Raw genomic sequence first — 23545 nt, 5'->3', positions numbered from 1 at the left:
CTGGATGGTTCCTTCATTTTAAAGAAATGTGAACATAAGCGTGCACACAAAAATATCTGACACCCCAAACAAGAAAACACAACAGCTGTCAGGCCAAGAAAAATCTGTTAAATTGACACTGTGTCGTCAAAGCTACCCTTCCAAGATGTAAAGTTATTCTCCCTTCTGAAAAGTGTGGCCGGACAGACAACCTCCTGCCCAAGACCACAACGTCATCACTATCTCTTTCCTAGAACTGGTTCCGGAACTGCCCTAATAGGGCAGGGGAGCACAGGCCCTAGAAGGCGGATGTAAAAACAACTCGCCCAGCCTCATCCGCACCTACTCTGCGTCGCCTCTGCTTCCGGGCGAGCAGGGAGAGCCCCCGACTCTGCCCACCTTCACGCCAGTGGGTCCCTTCTGGTCTCCCTTTATCCGCCCGTAGCGCCTCGAGGCTGATTGCGGAACAAACCTGCCCAGAAAGTGGCTCAAGCCGACCCACCAGTACCTCTTCCAAAGGTCTCCCGGACGCCCCTGGGTCTCCCGGTAGGGCCCCGCGACTACACAGCTCTCTCGACCAGACGATTTTCACCGACTTTATTGGGCCCGCGACCCAGTTGGTCTCCTCGCCGCCCACCTCCCCACTAGATGGCTCCGGCCCTCCATAACATCAAGCATATTCAAAAACACTGCGGGCGGGGCGGCTCTGGAGACAGCCCTTGCTGGGGAAGCCGGATCCCCTGTGGTAGCATCAGGGTCATTTGCTCTTCGTCTTCTGACTCTCCGTCTTCTTGGGCAGCAGCACGGCCTGGATGTTGGGCAGGACGCCGCCCTGAGCGATGGTCACTTTCCCCAGAAGCTTGTTTAGTTCTTCGTCGTTGCGGATGGCGAGCTGCAGGTGGCGAGGGATTATCCTGGTCTTCTTGTTGTCCCGCGCGGCGTTGCCAGCCAACTCCAGGATCTCCGCCGTCAGGTATTCCAACACCGCCGCCAGGTACACCGGCGCCCCGGCGCCCACTCGCTCCGCGTAGTTACCCTTGCGCAGCAGTCTGTGCACTCGGCCCACTGGGAACTGCAGGCCCGCGCGGGAGGACCTGGACTTGGCCTTTGCCCGCACTTTGCCGCCCTGCTTTCCGCGACCAGACATGTTTGTCTCTCGCTTACAACTCCAGCGAGAAGGAAAAACCCAGCGATCCGGTTCCTAGTACAAGAATGCAACGTACCACACCGGAACTGCCTCTACCAACACTTTGCTGACACTAGGCAGCGCCTTCCCATTGGGCTCCGCAACATCCTTGGCTCCAGTGACCAATGACAGGCAGGCTCTGCTCCCAATTAGCACGCTGGCAGAAGGACGGCCTTCTCCAACTCTCTCCAATCAAAAGAGCAAACTGCTAAGTCCTCATTTACATAACCGCTCATATGAATATCTAGGTGCGCTTGCTCCGCGGTTGGGGTTCTGTTGAATATATTGAGTTCGGTTGAATTTGGCAGATTCTGAGATTTCAACGTCCTCTTTCGCTCTCAGGAAAAGAATGTCTTAAGAATTAAGGAACCGAGGTAAGAAACAGAAAAATCAGGAAAGAGAGTTACCCCTTCTCCTTAGTTAACTTAGTCAACAAATACTAAGCACTCAAGCAAGAAATGCCTCTAGCAGTTCTGGTTGAGTATGCCTGAAATTTTTGACACATTACCTTTATTATTGACACTAAAAAAAAAAATCCTTGTAAGCAAAAGAGATCTCTAACTTGAAAATATTCTAACCTTGATTTTTTAGTAAATACTAAAAAACAAACAAAACACACACACACACACACACACACACACACACACACACACACACACACACACCCCTATTTTGCCATTACAAGAATCCTGATTCTTCCAAACTTTCTTTGGAATCAAGCATTAAAAGCATGCGGTACAATGTGACTATTTAGCACTCCCCACCCCAGCTCCAGTCATCCAGTGTTCTGAGGGTTCTTTTAATTATGCTTTAACAACAAAAATAACTATCTTTTTTGTGCTATAGAGATGGATGAGGATAGGTACATAATAAGCAAATATTTGCCATAAAGCTTTCTTACTGGAAAGGCTTATTCGTCAGGACTAGGTACAGGAAGCACAATTTACCAAAATATTCATTCCTCATGGTGTTACTGCTGCCTTTTTTCGTAGTATGAACCTTTTGGGGAAACAGTCCTGTCTCCTACAGTGGTGACACTACTCAAAGTTCCGTTTTTCTCAAGGAATTTCTTAAATGAGAACCGTCTGATTTAAAGCCATGATCATGCTGCTGCTGCCAAGTCGCTTCAGTCGTGTCCGACCCTGTGCGACCCCATAGACGACAGCCCACCAGGCTCCCCCATCCCTGGGATTCTCTAGGCAAGAATACTGGAATTTCACAAGAACTTAGAGTTTTAATGAAATAAGAATGTTACATTATTTTAACGAATCACAGAAATTGTCGTTTGAGAAGCAAAACCCCGTGCTTGGGCTGGGGGTGGGGGACGGAGGAAGCAGTAAAATCTACAAATTGTGCAGAAGAAGCTGCAAGAGAAAAGTCGGGGGTGGGGGCGGGGAGGAAGGGGTAAGGTTAGACTCTTTTTGAAAATTTAATTTTTTCTTCGCGGGGCCACAAAAGAGAAAAAGAACGATTGAAAGATTTCCTCTACCCCAACTGGTGACTTAAAAAGACCCACAGGTGTAAAGCAACTGCTTTGAAATTTAAAAGTAGTAAAGCATTCCCACTTCCTACTCAGTTTCAAATTAGTCTAAGAATAGTATTATAAAAGTGTGCATTTCGTTGGAAAACTATAAAATTAGAATTCCCGCGCTAGAGAGAGGCGGGGGCGCACAAGGTGGAGGAAAGAGACAAGGAAAACTCAGCGCTCACTGGATCTGGCCTACCGTTTTTTAAGTATGGAGAAACGGCAATATAACTTCTGTCTAGTCTTTTCTCAATTTCATGGCAAAAATAACAAGAAGTTTTCCCAAATAAGCAACCGAAAAATTTTGTAGGGAGGGGATTAAAAAAAAAAAACACCCTTTTGGGGACTTAGCTCCGCCCACTATCTTGAGGTTTTCAACCAGGTCCGCTATAAGGATATATTAGCTCAGGTTCTTAGCGTCCCGAAGTGTTAGGAGCTTGCTTAATACGATTGTCCTCTCTTTCTTGTTGAAAATGTCTGGCAGGGGCAAAGGAGGGAAAGGGCTAGGTAAGGGAGGTGCCAAGCGTCACCGGAAGGTCTTACGGGACAACATCCAGGGCATTACGAAGCCCGCAATTCGCCGTCTTGCCCGCCGTGGTGGTGTCAAGCGCATCTCAGGGCTCATCTACGAGGAGACCCGTGGAGTGCTCAAAGTGTTCTTGGAAAACGTGATCCGCGATGCAGTGACGTACACGGAGCACGCCAAACGCAAGACGGTCACGGCCATGGATGTGGTGTACGCTCTAAAACGCCAGGGCCGCACCCTCTACGGCTTCGGTGGCTGAGCTCTGCCTGCGGCTTATCAGATTCCAAAAGGCCCTTTTTAGGGCCACCAAAACCTCAAAAAAAGGGTTGATCACGCTTAAGTTCCATGGTGAATGTGCTAATAGGTGCTTCAGAGGAAGCTTTACAATTGCAGTTGTTCGGACGGATGATTCGGGGTTAGGCTTGAGGCTGGGGGAGGTGTGAGCAGCAAAGCTCGAAGTGGGGAGCCCGGGGCCCGCGCTAGGGACGTAGCTTGGGAAATGCATCGCAGGGCAGTAAGTGATCTTTCCCTTTGTTTCAGACGCTGAAGTGCTGAGTTTGGACTCCGTTTGGGAAACAGGTATCGTCAACTTAGAAATAGGTGTTTTGGGAGCGAATGCCTCGGGATCTGAGCTTATGTAGAGTAACTTGTATGCAAATAAGGCAAGTGCGGCTCCCTGCCTCCGATTGGACGGGAGGTATCAGAGGGAGTGGTTCTCGCCGATGGGGCCGGCCCCACCTCTGAGACCTATTGTAGTGTCCAATAGGAAAGCGCGAGGTGCAGGCCTAGAGTTGCGCGCAGGGGTCTTGCCAAGCGTTAATATTTTATATATTGACGGAATGTTTGAGTGAGAATTAATCCAACTCCGACGCGGAATGTAGGGCGGCCGCGTGTGGGCGAGTGCAAGGCCAGGCCTAAACCGTCGGCACCTGCGCTACTCGTGGGTCGGCTGCACAAAGGTGGTCGCGCCGAGCAGGTGAGCATCCCAACCCCCGACTGCCCAGCGGCGGTGCTCAAGCCCCGGGGCGTGGGAATCCAGGAGTTAACCGGCAGCGCTGCCAGGGCTCAGGCAGTACTGTTGCCCGGGAGAGAGAGGGTCTTGTGACCCGGTCGCCCCTAGGAGATAAACCCTGGCTTTCTAAGTGACGGTCCTGTTCAGAACCGCCCGGCCCGGGGCTGCGGGAAGGAGTGGGGCGGCGGGTTGTAGTCTAAAGAGTTCGGTGAAAATGATGTAGCGAGAGAGCTGTATAGTCATGAAGTCCTACCCATTTGTCCTGCCCAGGAGGCCGAGTAAGGAGGGCCGGTTTGCAGGCTTTTCCTGGTGTCAAAGGCGGGACTGAAGACAGGGGGCTCCACCTGCGTGCTGCCGGCAAGGGCGAGGCTGGAGCCGAAGTCCTTTAAGGGCCGTGCTCGACTTCTGGCTGTGTCCTTCCTCACCAGCTTGTCTGTGTGATGGAAATTGGGAAGGGGCTTAGAACACCAAAATGCAGTGTGATCCCATGAACCCTGACAAATCTCTCCTAGCTCTGGCTTGTCTGGACATCGTGAAATCACTTAGCTTCATGGACTGGTTGTCTGGATTGGCTGTGGGGTAGTTTCCCAGCCTTGACAGTGATGTATGTACATTTCATTTTAAGCCGTATATATCCGAGATGAACTCTAGCCAGGAAAACATTTCCCTTGTTCCCGCAGCAGAGACTGGCATCATACCGTTTAATGAATATCAGCCACTTTGGAACACATTGTATTCCATTTTTGCATTCGATTCTCCAGCAAATCTGTGAATTATTTATTATTAATTACCATTTTATAGACGAGGTAACGGATACAGGGGGAAAGTACTGGAATCAGGATTTGAACCCAGCACTGTTCTTAACCCTTATGTGCCACTGCCGCTTCCAGGGAGCCCCCATCCCCCATTTGCTGACATTTCACTTCTTGGTACTTTCTTCTCCATACTCAAACGTATCTGTGGTGCTGGTTATGTATTAAATTTCTAGGCAGTGAGACAGTTCCAGAAGCTCAACTTTCTTTAGTTCAAGTGAAGAAAACCCTTAAGTTACCTAAAAAGAAGCATCAGGGTATGGCACACTTGAGTACGTTTATATTTGTTGAGGGAGTGAATGTGTGAATTTGAATAGATAGTTAATGTACCTATTAAACCCCAAATTTAGTGTGAATCAGATTATTGAGAATGAAGGTGGGACTGCAGTGGAGCATGAAAATAAGTATTCGTATGGTAATTTAAAATATCTATTCCTTAAGTATTTAAGTTACTTGGGATTATTTTTTGTTTATATTTTTGATGGTAGCATCAATATTTTTTGAACCTGTCTAGTAGAACTTTTGAACTGTGGTGTTGAAGAAGACTCTTGAGAGTCCTTTGGACTGCAAAGAGATCCAGCCAGTCCATTCTAAAGGGCTGGGTGTTCTTTGGAAGGAATGATGCTGAAGCTGAAACTCCAGTACTTTGGCCACCTCATGCGAAGAGTTGACTCATTGGAAAACACCCTGATGCTGGGAGGGATTGGGGGCAGGAAGAGAAGGGGACGACAGAGGATGAGATGGCTGGATGGCATCACCGACTTGATGGACGTGAGTCTGAGTGAACTCCGGGAGTTAGTGATGGACAGGGAGGCCTGGCATGCTGCGATTCATGGGGTGGCAAAGAGTCGAACAAGACGGAATGACTGAACTGAACTGAGTAGAACTAAATTTTCCCTTGTAAGCACAGCATATTTTTGTTTATGTTTTATGTATTTTATAAAATAATACCAAATTATTTGAACATGAGAAGTCTTTGTTTCTGTTTGAGTCCCATGGTAGTATCCAGTCCTGAAGAAATGATTTTCCAAACCAAAAGGGGGTCACATAATTTGAGAACACAAGTTATCTGAAATTAGAACTGAGATTTTCGGGAGTTAACTTCAGAAAATGTAGAATGCATTACTATACATGTTTGTTAAATAAAGAATTTAAACTGCTTCCAAAATGCTTTTCTTGCAATATGGAATGAAGTCCTGTTGAAATTAGATCCTGTAGCAAACTAGATCTCTTCTAGTTTGAACATTTAATGCCTCTTTTATCCCAAGAACTGTTAACTTGAAGATTCAGAGATAAATAAGCCATCAGTTGAGTTCAGTTGCTCAGTTGTGTCTGACTCTTTGCAACCCCATGGACTACAGCATGCCAGGCCTCCCTGTCCATCACCAACTCCCGGAACTTACTGAAATTCATGTCAGGCGGTGATGCCATCCAACCATCTCATCCTCTGTTGTCCCCTTCTCCTCCGGCCTTCAGTCTTTCCCAGCATCAGGGTCTTTTCAAATGAGTCAGTTCTTCACATCAGGTGGCCAAAGTACTGGAGTTTCAGTTTCAACATCAGTCCTTCCAATGAATATTCAGGACTGATTTCCTTTAGGATGGACTGGTTGGATCTCCTTGCAGTCCAAGGGACTCTCAAGAGTCTTCTCCAACACCACAGTTCAAAAGCATCAATTCTTCGGCACTCAGCTTTCTTTATAATCCAACTCACATCCATACATGACTGCTGGAAAAACCATAGCCTTGACTAGACAGACCTTTGTTGGCAAAGTAATGTCTCTGCTTTTTAATATGCTATCTAGGTTGGTCATAACTTTCCTTCAAGGAGTAAGCGTCTTTTAATTTCATGGCTGCAGTCACCATCTGCAGTGATTTTGGAGCCCCCCCAAATAAAGTCTGCCACTGTTTCCACTGTTGCTCTATCTATTTGCCATGAAGTGATGGGACCGGATACCATGATCTTAGTTTTTTGAATGTTGAGCTTTAAGCCAACTTTTTCACTCTCCTCTTTCATTTTCATCAAGAGGCTCTTTAGTTCTTCACTTTCTGCCATAAGGATGGTGGCATTTGCATATCTGAGGTTATTGATGTTTCTCCTGGCAATCTTGATTCCAGCTTGTGCTTCCTCCAGCCCAGCATTTCCCAGGATATACTCTTCATATAAGTTAAACAGGGTGATAATATACAGCCTTGTCGTACTCCTTTCTCTATTTGGAACCAGTCTGTTGTTCCATGTCCAGTTCCAACGGTTGCTTCCTGACCTGCATACAGATTTCTCATGAGGTGTGTCAGGTGGTCTTGTATTCCCATCTCTTTCAGAATTTTCCACAGTTTGTTGTGATCCACGCAGTCAAAGGCTTTGGCATAGTCAATAAAGCAGAAATAGATGTTTTTCTGGAACTCTTTTGCTTTTTCAATGATCCAGCGGATGTTGGCAATTTGATCTCTGGTTCCTCTGCCTTTTCTAAAACCGGCATGAACATCTGGAAGTTCACAGTTCAGTATTGCTGAAGCCTGGCTTGGAGAATTTTGAGCATTACTTTACTAGCGTGTGGAAGGAGTGCAGTTATGCGGTAGTTTGAGCATTCTTTGGCATTGCCTTTCTCTGGGATTGGAATGAAAACTGACCTTTTCCAGTCCTGTGGCCACTGCTGAGTTTTCCAAATTTGCTGGCATATTGAGTGCAGCACTTTCACAGCATCATCTTTCAGGATTTGGAATAGCTCAACTGGAATTCTATCATCTCCACTAGCTTTGTACGTAGTGATGCTTTGTAAGGCCCACTTGACTTCACATTCCAGGATGTCTGACTCTAGGTGAGTGATCATACCATCATGATTATCTGGGTCGGGAAGATCTTTTTTGTATAGTTCTCTTGTGTATTCTTGCCACCTATTCTTAACATCTTCTGCTGCTTTTAGGTCCATACCTTTCTGTCCTTAATTATGCCCATCTTTGCATGAAATGTTCCCTTGGTATGTCAGTTTTCTTGAGATCTCTAGTCTTTCCCAGTCTATTATTTTCCTCTATTTCTTTGCACTGATCACTGAGGAGGGCTTTCTTATCGATCCTTGCTATTCTCTGAACTCTGCATTCAAATGGGTATATCTTTCCTTTTCTCCTTTGCCTTTAGCTTCTCTTCTTTTCTCAGCTATTTGTAAGGCCTCCACAGGTAACCATTTTCCCTTTTTCCATTTGTTTTCCTTGGGGATGGTCTTGATCACTGCTTCCTATACAATGTCATGAACCTCCATCCATAGTTCTTCAGGCACTTTATCAGATATAATCCCTTCAATCTATTTGTCACTTCCACTGTATAATTGTAAGGTATTTGATTTAGGTCATACTTGAATGATCTAGTGGTTTTCCCTACTTTCATCAATTTAAGTCTGAATTTGGCAATAAGGAGTTCATGATCCGAGCCACAGTCAGCTCCTGGTCTTATTTTTTGCTGACAGTATACAGCTTCTCCATCTTTGGCTGCAAGGAATATAATCAATCTGATTTGGTGTTGGCCATCTGGTGATGTCCATGTGTAGAGTCTTCTCTTGTGTTGTTGGAAGAGGGTGTTTGCTATGACCAGTGCGTTCTCTTAGCAAAACTCTATTAGTCTTTGATCTTTGTTTTGTACTCCAAGGCCAAATTTGCCTGTTACTCCAGGTGTTTCTTGACTTCCTACTTTTGGATTCCAGTCTCCTACAATGAAGAGGACATCTTTTTTGGTGTTAGTTCTAGAAGGTCTTGTAGGTCTTCATAGAGGTGTTCAATTTTAGCTTCTTCAGCATTACTGGTTGTGGCATAGACCTGGATTACTGTGATATCGAATGGTTTGCCTTGAAAATGAACAGAGATCATCCTGTCGTTTTTGAGATTGCATTCAAGTACTGCATTTCAGACTCTTTATTGCCTATGATGGCTACTTCACTTCTTCTAAGGGATTCCTGCCCACAGTAGTAGATATAATGGTCATCTGAGTTACATTCACCCATTCCAGTCCATTTTAGTTCACCGATTCCTAAAATGTCAACGTTCACTCTTGCCATTTCCTATTTGACCTCCCAATTTGCCTTGATTTGTGGACCTAACATTCCAGGTTCCTATGCAGTATTGCTCTTCGCAGCATCAGACTACTTCCATCACCCGTCACATTTACAACTGGGCGTTGTTTTTGCTTTGGCTCCATCTCTTCAGTCTTTCTGGAGTTATTTCTCCACTCTTCTCCAGTAACATTGGGCACGTACCAACCTGGGGAGTTCATCTTTCAGTGTCATACCTTTTTGCCTTTTCATACTGTTCATGAGGTTCTCAAGGTAAGAATACTTTCCTCCCACTGAGACCAAAAGTCTATTCTTTACATCTATGTCTCCTTTGCTGCCCTGTACGTAAGGTTGTCAGTACCATCTTTATAGATCCATATATATGCATTAATACATGATATTTGTCTTTCTCTTTCTGACTTACTTCATTCTGTATAATAAGCTCTAGGACCATCCACCTCATTAGAACTGACTCAACTGTGTTCATTTTTGTAGCTGAGTAGGCTTCAACAACGGAGAAGGCAATGGCACCCCACTCCAGCACTCTTGCCTGGAAAATCCCACGGACGGAGGAGCCTGGTAGGCTGCAGTCCATGGGGTTGCGAAGAGTAGGATATGACTGAGCAACTTCACTTTCACTTTTCACTTTCATGCATTGGAGAAGGAAATGGCAACCCACTCCAGTGTTCTTGCCTGGAGAATCCCAGGGACGGGGGAGCCTGGTGGGCTGCCATCTATGGGGTCGCACAGAGTCAGACATGACTGAAGCGACTTAGCAGCAGGCTTCAACAATATGTGAAACGTGAACTTCCAGATGTTCAAGCCGGTTTTAGAAAAGGCAGAGGAACCAGAGATCAAATTGCCAACATCCGCTGGATCATCAAAAAAGCAAGAGAGTTCCAGAAAAACATCTATTTCTCCTTTATTGACTATGCCAAAGCCTTTGACTGTGTACATCACAATAAGCTGTGGAAAATTCTGAAAGAGATGGGAATACCAGACCACCTGACCTGCCTCTTGAGAAACCTATATGCAGGTCAGGAAGCAACAGTTAGAACTGGACATTGAACAACAGACTGGTTCCAAATAGGAAAAGGAGTATGTCAAGGCTGTATATTGTCACCCTGCTTATTTAACTTACATGCAGAGTACATCATGAGAAATGCTGGGCTAGAAGAAGCACAAGTTGGAATCAAGATTGCCGGGAGAAGTATCAATAACCTCAGATATGCAGATGACACCATCTTTATGGCAGAAAGTGAAGAGGAACTAAAAAGCCTCTTGATGAAAGTGAAAGAGGAGAGTGAAAAAGTTGGCTTAAAGCTCAACATTCAGAAAACTAAGATCATGGCATCCGGTCCCATCACTTCATGGGAAATAGATGGGGAAACAGTGACAGACTTTATTTTTGGGGGCTCCAAAATCACTGCAGATGGTGACTGCAGCCATGAAATTAAAAGACACTTACTCCTTGGAAGGAAAGTTATGACCAACCTAGATAGCATATGCAAAAGCAGAGACATTACTTTGCCAACAAAGGTCCATCTAGTAAAGGCTATGGTTTTTCCAGTAGTCATGTATGGATGTGAGAGTTGGACTGTGAAGAAAGCTGAGTGCCGAAGAATTGATACTTTTGAACTGTGGTGTTGGAGAAGACTCTTGAGAGTCCTTTGGACTGCAAGGAGATCCAGCCAGTCCATCCTAAAGGAGATCAGTCCTGGGTGTTCTTTGGAAGGAATGATGCTAAAGCTGAAACTCCAGTACTTTGGCCGCCTCATGCAAAGAGTTGACTCATTGGAAAAGACTCTGATGCTGGGAGAGATTGGAGGCAGGAGGAGAAGGGGACGACAGAGGATGAGATGGCTGGATAGCATCACCGACTCGATGGACTTGAGTTTGAGTGCACTCCGGGAGTTGGTGATGGACAGGGAGGCCTGGCGTGCTGCAATTCATGGTGTCGCAAAGAGTCGGACACGACTGAGCAACTGAACTGAACTGAATATTCCATTGTGTATATGTACCACAACTTCCTTATCCATTCATCTGCCAATGGCCATCTAGGTTTCTTCCATGTCCTAGCTATTGTAAATAGCTCTGAAGTGGACATTAAGGTACATGTGTCTTCCGTGGCTCAGATGGTAAAGTGTCTGTCTACGATGCGGGAGACCCGGGTTCGATCCCTAGGTTGGGAAGATCCCTTGGAGAAGGAAATGGCAACCCACTCCAGTACTATTGCCTGGAAAATCCCATGGACAGAGGAGCCTGGTAGGCTACAGTCCATGGGATTGCAAAGAGTCGGACACGACTGAGCGACTTCACGTTCACTTCTTCCCAAGATGATGGAGTAATAAGCAAGGAGACCACTTCATTTTAAAGTCAACACATTCATGTTAAAGTCAACACATTGACTTTGTGTTATCTTTTTTCTGATATTTTTCAGAAATCTGTTTATTGTTATCTTCTTCAAAAATAATTTATCTTTTTAAAAACTTTAAACAACTTTTACTTATATTATGTTTTGTAATTTCCTTAATATCATTTTTTACCACTTCTCCAAAACCTGTTATTCCCAGTGCATTTTAGATTTTTAATTATTAAAATAAAGGTGTAAGTTATGACTTTGGATTTATTTCTGTTACAGCTTTGGACAAATATCAAACTTTTGAAATGTTATAGTATATTTTATTATTTGTCATAATAATAAAGTTTTACTTTTATATCATCTCATCCTAACCTAATTATTAAAGAGGTTAAAATTTTACCCATAGTTGTAATGTTTTCCTGTTTTAGTTATCAGTATTAATTTCTAGTTATTAATTTGGACTAGAAATTTGTGAGCTCTGTAATTTCTTCTTTTTGGAAATTATTGAAATTTCATATATGACCAGTTTTGACAATGTTTTCTGGATCTTGGACAAGGAGGCATAACATGTGTTTTAACATATGACAACTCAGTTTATATCTATTTATTCAATATTGCTAATTATTATATTTTCAAAATAGACTCTATGGCTATTTTTATCTACTCAATACATATTGCTCCTGATAGTATCTTCTTGTCACCTATGTTTCTGTTTCTTTCAATTTATCCTCATATTTTGAATAGTATTTATTTTATAGAATTCTTTTTTCTGATTTGGTATTTAAACTTCATGACTGCCATACCTTCTTTATAGGTTGTTACCTTTTATCCCTCTGAGTAACTCTTTTGGTTTAATTTTATTTTTTTGGCCTTTGGGTATCAATGAACTTGAATTCCATTTATTTATTATTATTTTGCCTCATCTGATGTGCTGTTTTGTCACCTGCAATTCTTAATACACCAGCAATCTAGTTCCTTTTTCTAGGTTCTTGAGCTTTAAAGTTAGGTTGTTGACTTGAGATATTTCTTGATCTTCATTCAAGCTTTTCCTTCTTGTTTCTGATCATCCACTTGTCTCTTTATTTTTGTTAAAAACTATACCAGCCTGTTCTGTGTGTTAGTTGCTCAGTTATGCCCGACTCTTTGCAACCCCATGAACTGTAGCCCACCAGGATCCTCTGTCCATGGGATTCTCCAGGCAAAAATACTGGAGTGGGCTACGGTGTTCTCCACTAGGGGATCTTCTCCACCCAGGGATCGTCTCCTGCATTGCAGGCAGGTTCTTTACCCGTGAACCACTGAGGAAGCCCTTTCTCAAATTTGAGTGAAGGGAAAACTGTCTTACAGACTTGTATTAGTTTAAGACATTTTGATTTTTATGTTACTTAAATGTCAAAGTATAGCAGATGCTTACTGTTCATGCTTACAGTTCATATTAAAGACACTGTGAAAGCAGACTTTATAAATTACTTAACAGAAACCTATAAATCAGTATGTTATTATAAAATCTAATATAATTGATAATGATGTTTTGCTTAAACTATGTCTTAAAAAGCAAAAGTATATTTTGCTTATTGTTAACTATTTGGCTTTTCTTGAAACATTTTTTTGAGTCATTATCATTGTTATCTTCCTTTTTTAAATTATGAACTTGTTTTTAACATAGATTCATTATTTTGGCAAGCCAGTAATTTACTAGTACACTTCAAAATGATCTAAAATACCTTCTTCATTTATTGTGCTTATATATTAGTCGCTCAGTCATGTCTGACTCTTTGTGACCCCATGAACTACAGTCCACCAGGTTCCTCCGTCCATGGAGTTTTCCAGACAAGAATACTGGAGTGGGTTTCTATTCCCTTCTCCAGGGAATCTTCCCGATCCAAGGATAGAACCCATGTCTCCTGCATTGCAGGCAAATTTTTTACTATCTGAGCCACCAGAGAAACCTATATATATAGTCAGTTATGTATATATGACACTACTATGGCTAGGTAACTTGAATATTTTTTGTTTTATGCAAAGGTAGCATCCATCTAATACATCTGCTTGCCATGTAAATATGCTATCAGGGCTTTAGATATGATACTGTTCCTTCTGGGAAGAAAAGTTTCTTGGCATAATTAGATGAAAAGAAATTAAAGGTAGAAAAGGGAAATGAGGACAATAGAAAAATACATATAAATATGAAAAGGTCTGAAAGAATTAAACTGCCAGTCATTATTTTGGGAGAGCAGTGTTATTAGGAAAGGAGTAAAACATTCACAAAAGTCGTTTTTGCTTTTTAATCCATAAATGGTGTGTTTATATAATAATTTTAATTTAAAATTATGGAAAGTTTTAAAAAGTAATTAACTCATTTTTGTCTTACTTGCATGAAAGGTCTCACTTCTTTTCCTAGCAAGATCCAAACCTCTCATCTGGTAATTGACTTTTTTTTGTCTCTTCCATTTCTTATTCCTAGAGGTCCAAAATTGTTTTAGGATTAAAAAAAAAACTCAGTGAAGTAACTTCCTTTTTAACATAATAATTTTGTTCCTTTCACTAAATTTAAATAATCTTTGATTGTGTGGTAATGATCAGAAAAAATATATGTGAGGAAGATGACAAAAATAAAGATTACACAAAACATCATCTTTTTCTCCTTTACTTATGCTATAGCTATAAATAGGACAGAGTCAGAAGCAGTGAGAATAACCATTAGAATTGTCATTCATTCCAGGCCATATCCTGACAACAGAATTAATTTAAAACTTGGAACATAAATGTGAATCATTACAGATTGACTCCTTTGCATGAAGCCATTTGTAGAGAATCAGCAGACAATTGGTGGTTGAATTCTTAATAGTAAAATGGTACATTTTAGCTAGACCAGTAGATGTGAGATGTAGTTTATATATAAATGCTTCAAGAAATGAGAAAACTTTCTCTACTACTGCCCATACAAAAATCAGCTTCCCATTCTGCACTTTGCTTTTGCCTAGCTCACTTTGACTATCATTTAATTTGGTGTTTCAAGTCAGGTACTGTTCAGAAGAAAAAATCCACATGATCCAATATCCATGATCTTCTGATATGTCCTCACTGAGGTACCAGTGGTCTTTAGTGAAGGACTTTGATAAAGACTTTTGTATTCAACCCCACAAAGGTAATGACCCTTGTGAATCATGGATCTCGGTTACCCATGGACTGTGGATGTTGTTATGTTACAACCAACCAAGAAGACTGTTGTCACGCACAGATAGATGGAGCTGTGGTTTTGACTGGGTACTTACCTGCTCGGGGTAGCAAGACAAATACCAGGTGAGGAATGAAACTTTTAGCTTTAAAAACAACTGCTAAATAACTCATTAAGCTTTTATATTTCTTTATGCCCCAGTGTGATCATTCCTATCTCCACTTTTAGTTGTATAATTAACTGTAGACAGTTTCTTGATATTTGTATCATCTAGACATGTAGGTGCACGAGTTTTGAGTAAACTCCGGGAGTTGGTAATGGACAGGGAGGCCTGGTGTGCTGCAGTCCATGGGGTCACAAGGAGTCAGACACAACTGAGTGACCGAACTGAACTGAGACATGTAGAAATACTTCTGTTATTCTCAGATGAACATTTAATATATTTATCAAATTGGTCTTTTAATTTGCTAAAATGGAGCCTACTCTTTGCAGTGAAACAATTAAGTTAACATGGGCATTTAAAAAAATGTACTGGTAATTTGATTTAAATAACTAATCAATTCAGTCAAAATCATCATGCAGTTGATACCCTGCTATTAAATAATGTATCTTTTTCTGGAATTATGAAATAAATATGTAATACCAGCTGTAGGTGTAAGCTAGATATTGACAACCCCATTTAGTTTTATCAACCATAGAATTTGCCTTTTCATGTATCTTGGACTCTGTAACAGTGTCTAGTCTGATAGGAATGTGGTGGTGTTGTATAGTTACTGTGTTGTGTCCAGGTCTTTTGTGACCCCGTGGACTGTAGCCTGCTAGGCTCCACTGTCCATGGGATCTCCCAGGCGAGAATACTGGAATGGGTTGCCATTCCTTCTCCAGGGGATCTTTCTGACTCAGAGGATCGAGCAGATTCTTTACCTCTGAGTCACCAGGAAAGCCTTTATAAGAATGTAGCTAATTAAAATTATATTCATAAGGTAGATAATTTCATGAGAAATGAAGAGAAAACCTAGATTCTTATGCTAGTAACAAGGCAGGCTATTTTTGCTTTATCTTTGCAGAGTAGAAAGTAAATGTTAGCAATCTGGCAATAAAACTTTTACACTGTTGAAGTGAAAGATATGCAGGAACCATAGAGGCAATTGATAGAAGCAATAATATTCAAACTTAAAAAACCAGGAGTCAGACTTAAAATTTCCTATGTGAAGTGGGGCTGACATATCTGTAAGGACATCATAAGATTTTTTTCTATTTGATTTGATATCATTCACTTATATTACTTTTTAAAATTTTTTTTAAGATCCATTTTGAGAAACAGCAATTTATAATTTGAGTGAGATTAATATTGTAATTAGCCTGAAGCATTAACATCTCCCTTTTATTGTTGTCTGTAAACTGTTTACAAGGAATTGTAATTTCTTCTTGGTCATTTAATTATGTCTACCAGTGCATATTAATATTTCAGTATCTTTGTGGCCCAGCTAGTAAAGAATTCATCTGCAATACGGGAGACCTGGGTTCAATCCCTGGGTTGGAAAGATCCCCTGGAGAAGGGAGCGGCTATCCACTCCAGTATTCTGGCCTGGAGAATTCCATGGACTGTGTACTCCATGGGGTCACAAAGAGTTGGACACGACTGAGCAACTTTCACTTATTATCTCCAGTGGGAGAGACACAACCCAGTACAGAAACTTCAGTCTCTTTATGTCTTATCAAAAAGCCCTTGTCTCTGGTTAAGCCATATATATTCAGACCCACACTAATTCCTGGTGTATGGTGGGTTTGGGATTTTCAGTAAAATTTGTTGTAGTCACCAACCAAAAAGATTGTTGCCCGGAAAAACCAATGGAGGGCTATGGTTCTAGTTGGAGGTTAATTTCAAAATCATGCCACATTAAATCCCAAGTATAAATCATGCACAGATTACCCATTGGAGCAATCTTTGTACCCAAGGATTGGGAAAAATTCATGTTCAATAAAATAAGACTGCCTAAATAAACAATAAAAAACAGCTGCATGATGAAATATTGTGCAGTTATTTGAAAAATAAGAATGAAAATCTCTGTACAGATGTGAGCATAGTTCTAGGAACTTTTGCCTTTAAATGATGTCAGTAGACAAGAAAGAAAGTTAAAGAATATATATTCCTCTATGCTTTCAAAAAGCTGGAATGATTTAAAATGAAATTAATAAAAACTGTTACCTACATAAGGTCGGAAGAACAGGATACAGGGGACAGTGATTAGAATGAAATTACGTACATCATTTTTACATTTGATTGTTTCTTACTGACTTGTAGGTGTCTTACGGTAATATGTGTATATTAACCCTTTGGTGTTGTTCATACTACAATTTTCTCTTGTATTTTCATTTTTTATAGTGCACTTGATGAATAGAAGTTCATAATTCTAATGTAGGAGAAAAAAACCCTAGCTTTTCCTTTGTGATTTTCACTTTATCTCACCCTCCCTGAATATTCAGCAGATTATTCTAATCTTATACAGACTCTTCCAAAGAATAGAAAAAAGAAACAATGCTCCCCAACATATATTATGAGATTGGTACAACCTTGACCCCAAAGCCTGACATAGGCAGTACTTTCTCATGTTATAAATATACATTATGGATAAATATCACTCAAGACATAGATGTAAAAGTCCAAATAAAATAATAGCAAACCAAATCTAGCAATGTATAAATAAGAAAATAAGTATATATCATGACCAAGTGGAGTTTATTTCAGGATGCAACTATTCCAGCAATAGTTCAGTATGATAAATATACTGATATCATTTCCTCATGAAAAAATAAAAGTAGAAAAAACGTTTGATCATATCAATAGGTAGAGAAAACAATACAACTAAAACATTGTTTATGTTTAGAAACTTGGGACCTACAAATTGAAGGAAATGTCATTAACATGATAAAATAATCTAAAAAAATAGAAACTGAATTCCTACAGTGAATTTCTTGGTGAAATGTTAGATGTCATTATCTTTAAAATAGGAAATACAGCAAGATAGATACTGTTAGGTGAAAGCAGTACGTTAGAAAAGGGGAAAATAAGGATATAAAAGCAATCTTACCAACCCACCTAGGCAAATTAAGATGCGTAGTCTCCTGGTTTCTATTTGGAGCGATATAATAAAAAGAGAAAAAAAAATGTCACTTAGTAAATGATGTGCTTTTATATACAAAAAAACTGATTTACAAATTATTGCTGCTGCTGCTGCTGCTAAGTCACTTCAGTCATGTCCGACCCTGTGCGACCCCATAGACGGCAGCCCACCGGCTCCCCCATCCCTGGGATCCTCCAGGCAAGAACACTGGAGTGGGTTGCCATTTCCTTCTCCAATGCATGAAAGTAAAAAGTGAAAGTGAAGTTGCTCAGTTGTGTCTGACTCCTAGTGACCCCATGGACTGCAGCCTACCAGGCTCCTCTGTCCATGGGGTTTTCCAGGCAAGAGTACTGGAGTGGGGTGCCATTGCCTTCTCCGTACAAATTGTTAGTGTGCAATAAAAGCTTAGCAAGATTGCCAGATACAAGATCAATACAAAAAGTTTTAAATTTCTATACATAAACAGTAAGATTTTAAAAATACAACTTACAATTGACTTACAAGAACAACAAAAGTGTTAATACATAGTTACGAATAATTCTAATAAATAATATACAGTATACTTATATAGAAAATAGTAAAACTTCATTTAGATGCATCAATAAAGATGTGAGTAAAGGGACAGACCATGTTCCTGAATAAGAAAACTCAAAACACTAAAGATGTCAAATATCCCAGATTGATCCTGCTCATAAATGTTAACCTTTACATACACTATACTCTAAAAATACTATGGAAAAAAATTACTTTTTTTTAAGTAGAAGGATATTTTATGTGCCTTTCTAGCTTCTTTGTCTATGCCCTAAAGTATTTTACATTCCATCCAAGTGTAATAATGGGAAATGGAAAACAGAACAATGCAAGTTCTATACTGTTGTGGAGAGAACAATGAAGAAATGTCATGAGATAGTAGTCCTTGGAATATTAATACTGAAAACTATAATAAACTGCCTTATAAGGCTTTGTGCCTTTCAAATTGCTGCAGTATCTACTTTTTCTTTTAATTCCTCAAGGTCTTTTAAAATATTTATTGAATTTTGACTGCAGTCTTCTGGGAGCTGGAGGTACAGAAATAAGACAACTCAGTTCCTCGAATTACCACACTTAAATTCTAATAAGGGAGGCATATTAATTAACAAACAAGATAGTATCAAATGATGATAACTCTCATAAAGTAATGTGAAGTAACATAATAGAGAGTGACTAGGGGAGAGAGGTGTTCTTTAAACTGGTTAACCACAACTGGTGTCTCTAGGAGGTGCCATTGAGTTGAAAACTGGTAATAAAGATACCAGTGGTAGAGCGTTCCCAGCCGGGGAACAGTTGATGCAACCGTCCTTAAGTAAGTGCAGTTTAGCAAGGCAGAGAAGGATAGGTGAGGAGACCTACAACGTGATAAGATAACTACCATGTAAAGTAGTAGTTCTCAAAGCATAGTCTGTAGACTCCTCAGGTGAAGGTCCTCAAGACACTTTAAAGGGTCAGCAGAGTTAAACTACTTTCAGAATACTAGCATGATATTTGCCTTTACAAATAGATGAGAAAAGAGAAGCAAAAGGTAAGGGAGAAAGGGAAAAATATACCTGACTAAATGCAAAGTTCCAGAGAATAGCAAGGAGAGATAAGAAAGCCTTCTTACTTGAACAACGCAAAGAATAGAGGAATGGGAAAGACCACAGATGTCTTCAAGAAAATTGGAGACATTAAGGGAACATTTCATGCAAAGATGGACATGATAAAGGACAAAAATGGTAAGGACCTAACAGAAGCAGGGGCATCCCTTGTGGCTCAGATGGTAAAGAAAGTGGAAAACTGAAAGTCACTCAATCGTGTCCGACTCTTTGCAATCCCCTGGACTATACAGTCCATGGAATTCTCCAGGCCAGAATACTGGAGTGGGTAGCCTTTCCCTTCTCCAGGGGATTTTCCCAACCCAGGGATTGAACCTAGGTCAACCTCAATGCAGGCAGATTCTTTACCAGCTGAGCCACAAAGGAAGATCCAGATGGTAAAGAATCTGCCTGCAATGCAGGAGACATTGGTTTGATCACTGGGTCGCTAAGATCGCCTGGAAAAGGGAACGGCTACCCACTCCAATATTTTTGCCTGGAATATTCCATGGATAGAAGAGCATGGCAGGCTACAGTCCATGAGGTTGCAAAGAGTCAGACATGACTGAGTGACTAAGTGTGTATAACAGAAGCAGAAGAGATTAAGAAAGAGGTGGCAAGAAAACAAAGAAGAACTATACAAAAAAAAGGTCTTAATGACCCAGAAAACCATGATGATGTGGTTGGTCACTCACCTAAAGCTAGACATTTTGGAGTGTGAAGTCAAGTGGGCCTTAGGAAGCATCACTACAAAGCTAGTGGAGGTGATGGAGTTCCAGCTGAACTTTTTCAAATCCTAAAAGATGATGCTGTGAAAGTGCTGCACTCAATATGTCACAAATTTGGAAAATTCAGCAGTGGCCACAAGACTGGAAAAGGTCAGTTTTCATTCCATTCCCAAAGAAGGACAATGCCGAAGAATGTTGAGGAGTTTTGCATCTATATTCATCAGTGATATTGTCGTGTAGTTTTCTTTTTTTGTGTTTTCTTTGTCTGCTTTTGGTATCTGGGTGATGGTGGCCTCATGGAATCAGTTTGGAAGTGTTCCTTCCTGGGAAGTTTTTTGAAAGAGTTTTAGAAGGATAGATATCCAGTTCAGTTCAGTCTCTCAGTCGTGTCCGACTCTTTGCAACCCCATGGATTGCAGCATGCCAGGCCTCCCTGTCCATCGCCAGCTCCCAGAGTTTACCCAAACTCATGTCCATTGACTCAGTGATGTCATCCAGCCATCTCATCCTCTGTTGTCCCCTTCTCCTCCTGCCTTAAATCTTTCCCAGCATCAGAGTCTTTTCAAATGAGTCAGCTCTTTGCATCAGGTGGCCAAAGTATTGGAGTTCCAGCTTCAACATCAGTCATTCCAATGAACACTCAGATATGATCTCCTTTAGGATGGACTGGTTGGATCTCCTTGCATCCAAGGGACTCTCAAAAGTCTTCTCCAACACCACAGTTCAAAAGCATCAAGTCTTCGGTGCTCAGGTTTCTTTGTAGTCCAACTCTCACATCCATACATGACTACTGGAAAAACCATAGCCTTGACTAGACAGACCTTTGTTGGCAAAGTAATGTCTCTGCTTTTGAATATGCTATCTAGGTTGGTTATAACTTTCTTTCCAAGGAGTAAGCATCTTTTAATTTCATGGCTGCAGTCACCATCTGCAGTGATTTTGGAGCCCCCAAAAATAAAGTCTTCCACTGTTTCCCCATCTATTTGCCTTGAAGTGATGGGAGAGGATGCCATGATCTTAGTTTTCTGAATGTTGAGCTTTAAGCCAACTTTCTCATCTCCTCTTTCACTTTCATCAAGAGGCTCTTTAATTCTTCTTCACTTTCTGCCATAAGGGTGGTGTCATCTGCATGTCTCAAGTTATTGTTAGTTCTCCCAGTAATCTTGATTCCAGCTTGTGCTTCATCCAGCCCAGCATTTCTCATGATGTACTCTCCATATAAGTTAACTAAGCAGAGTGACAATATACAGCCTTGACGAACTCCTTTCCCAATTTGGAACCAGTCTGTTGTTTCATGTCCAGTTCTAACTGTTGCTTCCTGACCTGCATACAGATTTCTCAAGAGGCAGGTCCAGTGGTCTGGTATTCCCTTCTCTTTCAGAATTTTCCACAGTTTATTGTGATCCACACAGTCAAAGGCTTTGGCATAGTCAGTAAGGCAGAAATAGATGTTTTTCTGGAATTCTCTTGCTTTTTCGATGATCCAGCAGATGTTGGCAATTTGCTCTCTGGTTCCTCTGACTTTTCTAAAACCAGCTTGAACATCTGGAATTTCACGGTTCACATTTTGCTGAAGGATAGACATTAGCTCCTCTCTAAATGTTTGATAGAATTCTGTGAAGCCATCTGGTCCTGGGCTTTTGTTTTTTGGGAGTTTTTTGATTGCAGCTTCAATTTCAGTGCTTGTAATGGGGTTGTTCATAATTTCTATTTTTTCCTGATTCAGTCTTGGAAGATTAAACTTTTCTAAGAATCTGTTCATTTCTTCCAGGTAATCTATTTTATTGCCATATAGTTGTTCATAATAGTATCTTATAATCCTTTGTATTTCTGCATTGTCTGTTGTAACCTCTTCTTTTTCATTTCTAATTTTGTTGATTTGATTCTTTTCTCTTATTTTCCTTGGTGAGTCTGGCTAAAGGCTTGTTGATTTTGTTTATATTCTCAAAGAACCAGCTTTTGGTTTTATTAATCTTTACTATCATTTCTTTCATTTCTTTTTCACTTATCTCTGCTGTGATCTTTATGATTTCTTTCCTTCACTAATTTTGGGGTTTTTTTGTTCTCTTTTTCCAGCTGTTTCGGGTTTAAAGTTAGGTTGTCTATTCAATGCTTTTCTTGTTTCTTGAGGCAGGATTGTATTGCTATAAACTTACCTCTTAAAACTGTTTTTGCTGCATTGCATAGGTTTTGAGTTGTCATGTTTTCATTGTCATTTGTTTCTAGAAATTTTTTTATTTCCCTTTTGATTTCTTCAATAACCTGTTGGTTATTTAGAAATGTATTGTTTAATCTCCATGTGTTTGTGTTTTTTGCAGTTTTTTTCTTGTAATTGATATCTAGTCTTATAGCACTGTGGTCAGAGAAGATGCTTAATATGATTTCAATTTTGTTAAATTTACTGAGGTTTGATTTGTGACCCAAGATGTGATCTATCCTGGAGAATGTTCCATGTGCACTTGAGAAGAAGGTATATTCTTCTGCATTTGGATGGAATGTCCTGAAGATATCAATGAGATCTGTCTCATCTGGTGTATCATTTAGGACTTGTGTTTTCTTATTAATTTTCTGTTTTGATGATCTTTCCATTGGTGTGAGTGGGTTGTTAAAGGCCCCTACTATTATTGTGTTACTGTCAATTTCTCCTTTTATGTCTGTTAGCATTTGTCTTATGAACTGAAGTGTTCCTATGTTGGGTACATAGATATTTACAATTGTTATGTCTTCCTCTTGGACTGATCCCTTGATCATTATGTAGTGTCCTTCCTTATCTCTTGTAATATTCTTTATTTTAAGGTCTGTTTTGTTTGATATGAGGATTGCTACTCCAGCTTTCTTTTGCTTCCCATTTGCATGGAATATACTTTTCTATCCTTTCACTTTCAGTCCATATGTGTCTTTAGGTCTGAAGTGGATTTCTTGTAGACAGCATATATATGGTACTTTTTGTTCTTTTATCCATTCAGTCAGTCTGTCTTTCGGGTGGAACATTTAATCCATGTACATTTAAAGTAATTATTGATACACATGTTCTTATTGCCATTTTCTTAATTGTTTGGGGTTGATTTTTTAGATCTTTTTTCTTCTCTTGTATTTCTTGACTATATAAGTCCCTTTACCATTTATTATAAAGCTGGTTTGGTGGTATTGAATTCACTTAACTTTTGCTTGTCTGAAATGCTTTTTATTTCTCCATCAGTTTTGAATGAGATCCTTACGAGGTACAGTGATCTTGGTTATAGATTTTTCCCTTTCAGTACTTTAAATATAACCCTCCATTCCCCTCTGGCCTGCAGAGTTTCTGCTGAAAGATCAGCTGTTAAGCATATGGGGTTTCACTTGTATGTTACTTGTTGCTTTTGCCTTGCTGCTTTTAATATTCTCTCTTTGTGTTTAGTCTTTGTTAGTTTGAATATTATGTTTCTTGGCGTGTTTCTCCTTGGGTTTATCCTGTGTGGGACTCTT

The 23545-nt window shown here is 40.6% G+C and overlaps 2 protein-coding genes across 3 annotated transcripts in view; one reads left to right on the top strand and one right to left on the bottom strand.

Moving 5' to 3' along the window:
• Positions 1-559: 559 nt before the first annotated feature.
• Positions 560-1277, bottom strand: LOC113892517 (histone H2A.J). The gene has a single exon (XM_027541407.1). The coding sequence runs from the start codon at positions 1124-1126 to the stop codon at positions 737-739; it is 390 nt and encodes a 129-aa protein (XP_027397208.1). The 5' UTR covers positions 1127-1277; the 3' UTR covers positions 560-736.
• A 1747-nt stretch (positions 1278-3024) lies between these two features.
• The window catches only part of LOC113892518 (histone H4), a 38363-nt gene continuing 17842 nt past the window's right edge, over positions 3025-23545 (top strand). Inside the window, exon 1 of one of the 2 annotated variants that reach the window (XM_027541409.1) lies at positions 3025-3528. In XM_027541409.1, coding sequence (XP_027397210.1) covers positions 3164-3475 — 312 coding nt within the window. In that variant the 5' untranslated portion in view covers positions 3025-3163 and the 3' untranslated portion in view covers positions 3476-3528. Of the gene's footprint in view, positions 4193-23545 lie in introns of those variants that run through there. The other variant, XR_003511073.1, reaches the window with a different exon arrangement.

This window comes from Bos indicus x Bos taurus, chromosome 5 (genome assembly GCF_003369695.1).
Source record: "Bos indicus x Bos taurus breed Angus x Brahman F1 hybrid chromosome 5, Bos_hybrid_MaternalHap_v2.0, whole genome shotgun sequence".
NCBI classification, from domain to species: Eukaryota; Metazoa; Chordata; class Mammalia; order Artiodactyla; family Bovidae; genus Bos; species Bos indicus x Bos taurus.
The sequence above is the reverse complement of the archived record's forward strand: the minus strand, read 5'-3'. Positions and strand labels throughout refer to the sequence as shown.

Excerpts from the sequence above, each read along its gene's own strand:
- LOC113892517 (XM_027541407.1), bottom strand. The coding sequence starts at position 1,126 with ATGTCTGGTCGCGGAAAGCAGGGCGGCAAAGTGCGGGCAAAGGCCAAG.